The sequence below is a fragment of the Galeopterus variegatus genome, unplaced genomic scaffold, assembly GCF_000696425.1.
Source record: "Galeopterus variegatus unplaced genomic scaffold, G_variegatus-3.0.2 Scaffold848, whole genome shotgun sequence".
Lineage (NCBI taxonomy): Eukaryota > Metazoa > Chordata > Mammalia > Dermoptera > Cynocephalidae > Galeopterus > Galeopterus variegatus.
Genome location: NW_007726959.1, coordinates 533,080 through 540,005, shown reverse-complemented (window position 1 = coordinate 540,005; position 6,926 = coordinate 533,080). Strand labels below are relative to the sequence as shown.

At 45.3% G+C, this 6,926-nt stretch overlaps 1 protein-coding gene across 1 annotated transcript in view; it reads right to left on the bottom strand.

The window, feature by feature from the left end:
- Positions 1-3,175: 3,175 nt before the first annotated feature.
- PCID2 (PCI domain containing 2) overlaps positions 3,176-6,926 on the bottom strand; it is a 30,421-nt gene continuing 26,670 nt past the window's right edge. Inside the window, 5 exon segments of the mRNA XM_008572931.1 lie at positions 3,176-3,672; positions 4,055-4,178; positions 4,680-4,805; positions 4,914-4,987; positions 5,919-6,145. Coding sequence (XP_008571153.1) covers positions 3,583-3,672; positions 4,055-4,178; positions 4,680-4,805; positions 4,914-4,987; positions 5,919-6,145 — 641 coding nt within the window. The 3' untranslated portion in view covers positions 3,176-3,582.

The window sequence follows — 6,926 nt, the reverse complement described above, 5'->3', positions numbered from 1 at the left end:
GCTCAGGTTCCAGAACGCACCTCTGGGTTTCAGGACACTCCCCGAGGTCTCAGGCCCCTCTTAGAGGAGAGTTACTGTTGCTTTTAGACCTGTTTTTGTCACCAACACAGGGAGATTGAAACCTCAGGGGACTGCTTATGCAAATCCAGTGGCTGGGCATGCTCAGTAGGGAGGGGTTATAATAACCATGGTAGCTGAGCATGCTCAGTAGAGGGAGTTTAATCCTTTGACCCTCCACTAGGGGCACTAAAGAGGACATAATTTTCTTGAATATGTCTGGTGCATGTGACAAAATCTGACTAATGAACATGCTCCAAAAGAGACCGACTGAGCATGTGCAAGACTAAGTTACATAACAGGGAACCACCCTCTTAGTTGAATATTCACTAGATGGCATGAATATGTATTAGATAGAAACTATAAAAGCTGAATCCCAGCAGAAGGTGGGCTATTGCTCATTTCCTGGGGCCAACCTGCACTTTGCCAGCTGAGGTGTGTAGGCTTTGATTTAGTGTCAGACTTACCTTCAGCGAGCAGCTGCTCACTCTCTTGAGCCGGCCTGCACTCGGTACTGAACTGTAAGTGTGTGTTTCTTACTTTTGTGTTAAACTTGTGCGGGCCCTGCTTGGTCCTGTGAACCATGACCAGGCACAAGATCCTCCACTGGAAGTCACACCCCGAATGCAGGCTGTGTTCCATGAACTGCACTCTCGTCCCCTAGATACCCTGCTGTATTTTTCATGGCCTAGGGCCCCCTTCACCTCCTCCCCGGCCCACTCCCACCTAAACCCTTCATGATCTGCTCACCAGCTGGGGAGGGGGGTCTCATGCAGGCATTAACAGGGCCAGGCACGCCAGCTGGAGACATTCCCACAGGGAAGCCTCAAAGCTTCGTGAACGAGTATTCCTTAAATACTCATGCAACATGTCCTTGTGGGTTCGAGGAAACCGATTTCCTACCAATGATTATCAGCCACGGAAAAACATTCCCACAGGGAAGCCTCAAAGCTTCGTGAACGAGTATTCCTTAAATACTCACGCAACATGTCCTTGTGGGTTCGAGGAAACCGATTTCCTACCAATGATTATCAGCCACGGAAACAAATACTCTTAATCCTTTCAATGCCTCTGGTCAGCTCCAAGTCCACTTCTCTGGGGAAACATTATTTCCAGCCCATGCCTCTCCCCTGAGTCCAGATTTCTACTCCAGCCGTCTCCTTGATGGCCCCAGGTAATAAGGTCTCCCAGACGCTCCACACCTACATGTGCCAAAGGGGGGCTCTGATCTTCCCCACTCCCAGCCGCTCAACCACCCACATGGGGCCATGCTAAACATCCCCTCCCGGCTCCTGAAAGAAGCCATTTAAAGAGAAGAGCCAGCATAGTGGGAAATGAAAGACAACTAAGAAAACAGAGATATACTGCAATTTGCCGCATGCAGGAATACACCAGGACCAAGTTAGCTTTCCTGAGAAACAAGCGCTATCAAGTCTCTGAATCTTTGCTTTCTCTGTGTGTATTCATGAAATACGGAGGTGTGGGAAACATTCACATGAGGAGCCAACAATCTGAAGAGAAGGAGGACATTGGGACTGAAAGTCCAGAACCCCACTATTGGGTCTCATGGCTGGCTTGGCTTCAGCCCAGCCATGTTGAGCCACCCCCCACCCCCCATTTTCCTTTCTTCTCTGGGAACTGAGATTCCTCTCCTGGGAAGTGGCAAACATTACTGTTATCATGAAAGGAATGTCTTGTGGGCTGTGCCTAGCACACTTTGGGCCGGAATGCTTTGTGCTGAGACAGTGGCTAATTGGGAGTCTACGACTTCACCTACCAGATGTTACTGGACCACAAGGACTGTGTGACCTGCCACACCACTGATTTCAAAATTGCCCATTACTCTGAACCTTCCCTAGAAGTCTTATAACCCCCTGCTTTCCTTAGTTCAGGGGAACTGATCTGGCTCAGTCTCCCCTCCACATTCATGGAATAAAGCTTTTGGCTGAAAAAGCACCTGGCTTGGGTCTCTCTCTCTCTCCCTTTTCTCCATCTCGCTGAACCTAACACCCACATGCAAGGAGATGATAAAATGACCCTAATGTTCCTACGTTAGCATTTCTGGTTTTTCCCTTGTTTTCCTTTTCAGCTATGAAATGAATGTCACCCCGAGAGGATTAATGGGTGTCTCCACCTTGACACCCGGGAAAGAAGTCCCGCAGGTGCAGCTCTGCTGGGGCTGCAAACTTGGCAAGGCCCACAACCGTGTGCTCCGCTGAGTTCCCACGCGAGGAGGATGGTCTGCTGCCTCCGCCCTGCTTCCCCAGCAACCATGGGCAAAGGTGCCCTCTTCTCTTGGCGAGCACCGTTCCAAATGGCCAGTCCTGGGCCCACACTGCGGCCTCCATCACGCTGGCGAGAGCCTCCTCTGCCACAGCTGCCTGGCTGCTCTTTTTGGAGCTAAACTATGAGCAGCAGAGTAGGAAATGTAACCAGTGAACCTGCCCTGTGTGTGCGTGACAACCACTCAAGTCGCCTGCGTCAAGGACAAGGTTCCAGAGGGGCCGTGGATGAGCTGTCTGCAGAGCAAGGCAGACCCACGTGCTGGAATGGTTTCTCTTTGTGCAAAGGGGACAAGCAGCTCTCAAACTTGGTAACTTTACAAAGATGAGCTAGAACAGTTGATGAAGTTTTCTTCTTTAGTAAATTTTTGTGAACAGAGGAAATGTACGTACTTTGAAAAGGCTGAACAATGGCAGTGCTGTCTATGGACTGGACTGTGCCCCACAAATTCAGAAGTGGAAGCCCCGACCCCTAGTGTGACTGTATCTTTCAGAGGAAATTAAGGTTAAATGCGGTCATAAGGGTAAGGTCCTAATCTGACAGGACTGTGGCCTTATAAGAAGAGGAAGAGACAAAGAGAGCATCTCCCTCTGACACAGCAAGAAGACGGCCACCTGCCACTCAGAAGAGGGCCCTCACCAGAACCGCACTCTCCTCATCTCAGACCTCCAGCTTCCAGAAGTATGAGGAAATAAATCCCTGTTGTTTAAGTTACCCAGCCTGTGGTATCTGTTATGGCAGCCCAAGCTGACTAATACAGGCAAGCTATAAAATCTGGGAAATTTAAATCAAATTAAATTCTGCTTTTAAAAAGAAACGTTAAGATAAATAAGCATTTTGATCATGTAAAATGTTCAAATTTAATATATAAAAATAGATGTATCCTGAAAGACACAATAAAGAATATGACATCTGTATAAATTCAGAATGCCTTTTTTATAGAAAAAGCTATAAAAAGTCACAAAGATAAGCCTCTACGAACCACGGTTATGAAAAGTAAACCATAGCTGCCTTAGCACAAAGCCTCCTTCACAGAAGACTCACAAATGCTCCAGAGCCAGCAGAGGTGTTTGTACTTTCTGAAAAAGGAATTCCAGGTCTTTCTGAGGTTGGCATTAGTTATGAATGATGGGGTATCCCACCGTTTGGGTGTGCAGGCAAACTCAAACTCAGTCTCAGCATCCCTGGGACTAAAATCAAAAGGAACAGACTGCTCCCCCATCCTCAGGGCTGTTCATACACTCAACACACCGTGGACAGCGGAGGGAACGGGTTTTGCTTGCTGACAACTAGCTTTTGGTGCTGATGCGATATGTAGCCTTTAATGTGACCCTGGAGGAGAGAAAAAGAGGAATTAGCTTACATTTCTGAATGCGAATGCGAGTCACATCAAAGACGCTGAGTGGTTCAATTAATTAGTTCCTTGGTGTAAGCATTTTCTACCAATAACAGTGCAATTCAATTCACTGGGGAGACAATGAATCAAAAATAAAAACATATGGTGGAGAACACAGAAGTATATATTATATCCATCTACCCTCTCCCCTACCAGCCCTTTGAATGGTATTTCCTGGAATAAAATTAGTTCTATCAGAAAATATCTTCGTAAAAGCAAAGGGCCTTTTATCAATTTTAACACCACCACATTAAAGCTTCAAATTCTAGACCAAACGCTGTTTGCACAGCTGTTCAAATTAAAACAAGGCTCACATACCATGTATATCAAGTTAGCCAGAATACACTGGACTTCATCAATGTCCACATCTTCCACCTGCATGAACTTCAGGGCAACTAGAAAAGCATCCAGAGACAGCTGATGTGTTCTGAGTAACAAATACCTGGGAGAGGAGAGAGAAATTCACGCTAGTCACTAACGGAGTGTAGCACCTCAAAGGCCAGGGACAAGTACCAGGAGAGAGCGGGGTGGGGAAAACACATCTTTTAATAAGCCAGCATTCAAAAGGCACTCAAAAAGATCTCCACCTTAGCTAGTTGTGAACGAAGGAAATGAGCAAACAATCCCACATGTTCTGACAAAATGTGATGAATCTGACTCTCAGGGCTGATGCTGTCAAGTGTCTGCTCCCACAGACCTGGGTCACTCCCCCAGAAGTGCAGGCAAAGCTTTTGTGATCTCTCTCAGCACCAAGGCCCCCAGGAGGCAGTGGGCGGGAGTTTCCTTTCATTCTACACAATTAAAGGGGACCCTGCCTCCCTGCCTGTCCCTGCAGGCTGCCATCCCTATCTCAGAAGGGACGTCCCCTACCTGTAAGCTTTCACAATCCAACTCTACCCCGTGAACCGCACCAGGAGCGTAAACCTGTCGGCCGAACACTTACACTTTCTTGAAGAGATTCCTGTAGGTAATGATCTTCAGCTTCTCGAGGATGAGGAAAATACCACAGCGGATAAAGAAGGTCTCGTGCTTGGCCAGAGCCTCGTTCAGCAGGAGCAGATTGCCTTCGCTGATGACAGACAGAACCCCAGGAGGAGGGCATCAGAAGCAACACTTTCTCACACGACGTGCATGCCATTTTTAAAAACCCCAAAGGCAAAAGGATAAAATAGTCTACCTTACAGCTCTGGTCACTTCAGCAAACTGCATGAGATGATACTTTTTCAAAAGCTCGATGGTTGGCATATGACCCTAAGACAAAGAGTTAATTTTCCAGCATAAAAATGCTTTCATTTTTAACAGAATTGTCTTCAATAAAATTCTTATCAAGGAATTGAGTTTTAAAAAAAACCACCCCGAGTTTCTTAGAATTTCTTAAGTAGCTGAATAAGAATTAAAACCCTCATAGTACACTAGGAAAACCACCACCACGACACTGGTCTAGAAGTCAGAAAACCCGGGCACAACACCGTCTGTCATTCAATGACATGTGACCTTGGTCTTGACCTTCTCATGTCTTTTATCATTTATATACTAGGAGGAGTGTGATAACTGAAGAAATACTACTACAAGTATGAGATTTAAGAATACAGAAACATCTTCCAGAAGAATCAGCTAAGAAACCTAAAACTGCGTAAGTCTGGAACAGGTTAGCAGTGGACAGGCATGGGAGTGACACCGGTGCCTCTCGATTACAAGCTATGCTGAAATGTACTAACCATCTGTGTGTGCTGTTCTGATTATTTTTAAAATTTTAAATGGGAGAAAAGAAAGCTCTATCACTTTGAGGACGTATTAGTCAACTAACTTACCAGTTATTTGGCATTTCAAGTATCAAAAATAAATTCTGGTGACTAAATAAAACACCTACAGACAGGCTAGAATGACATTTTTCTTTCTTGGCTGCTCCACTGCTATTACTTTAGGTTTTTAGGGAGAAATACAAATAGTATGTACTTGTTTCATCTGTCACATGAACATCACACTTCTGAAGGATCTGGAAGTGTCAGACACGCAGCTACGCTGTCTGGGCCACTCACAAGGCTGATCCCCTCTCTATTCCTGGGGTGTGCTCACAGCAGCTCGGACTGTGATCAGCTACACAGCGTCTGCTATGTTTTAAAAAGCCCATCAGCTTCTCTAAAGCACCAGAGTCTGTAAAAACTGGGTAACCATCACTTACCAATAGCATTTTCACTGGAAGCAAATATATCAGAATCATCCTCTTGTTCTTCTGACTTGAGCGATGACAGTGCTCAAAGGCAAAGGACAGGTACTCCTCGGCTGCAGAGACGGCCAGGGCCCGGCAGAAGTCAGACCCAAGCATCTCAACGTCCTACGTGCCCTCCCTACTCCTTATTCTACCGTCTCATTCTTCCATGGAAGACAAAAGCTGCTTCCCTTTATTATCTCAAAAAAAAAACAGCAGCCCAGCTTCATCTCCGCATCAGTGATTTTTCTTAAGTAAAATCCACAGCCCCAAATTCAACAAGAACTGCCTGGAAAATACAACTCACAGAGGAAAAACTGAAGAAATTAGCCCCAAGACTCTGACAGCCTGCGGTCACCTGGTGAACCACTACAGAGAGCACTTGATAAGCCTAACCCAGCTCAAATAATATCCACATGCACGGAAAACATAAAGACATGTAAAAAATGATTAATCATATATAACCAAACAGGATAAAAATAACTTAGAGAAACACTCACCACCCTATAGCTGACCGTATAAATGATCACATACCTTAGAATTCCACTTAAAATTACCACATACTTAAAAAATTATCTTATTAACTTGTAACATTATCAGTACCTTAATAGAATTCAATAGAATATAATTTAAAAGCTTCTACCCTTATGTTTTATATTTTAAGGAAAAAAAAATAGATGGGGAAATAACCAAGAAAAGCCCTTTTTTAAAAGCTCTAGATCTACTAAAATTTTTGTGAAAGAAAATGGAGAGTTAGTTTGCATGAGCCTATAAAATAAAAAATCAGAGCAATTATCACGTAAGAGTTGTTGTTTTCGTTATCAGCGCATCCATGGCTATAACAACACAGGGAGAAAAGCTATTTTATTGATCTCGCAAAGTTACGCTGCTTCGGGCCGGCCCGGTGGCGCACTGGATAGTGCGCCACTTGGGAGGCGCGGCGGCGCTCCCGTCCGAGGGTTCGGATCCCACATACAGACC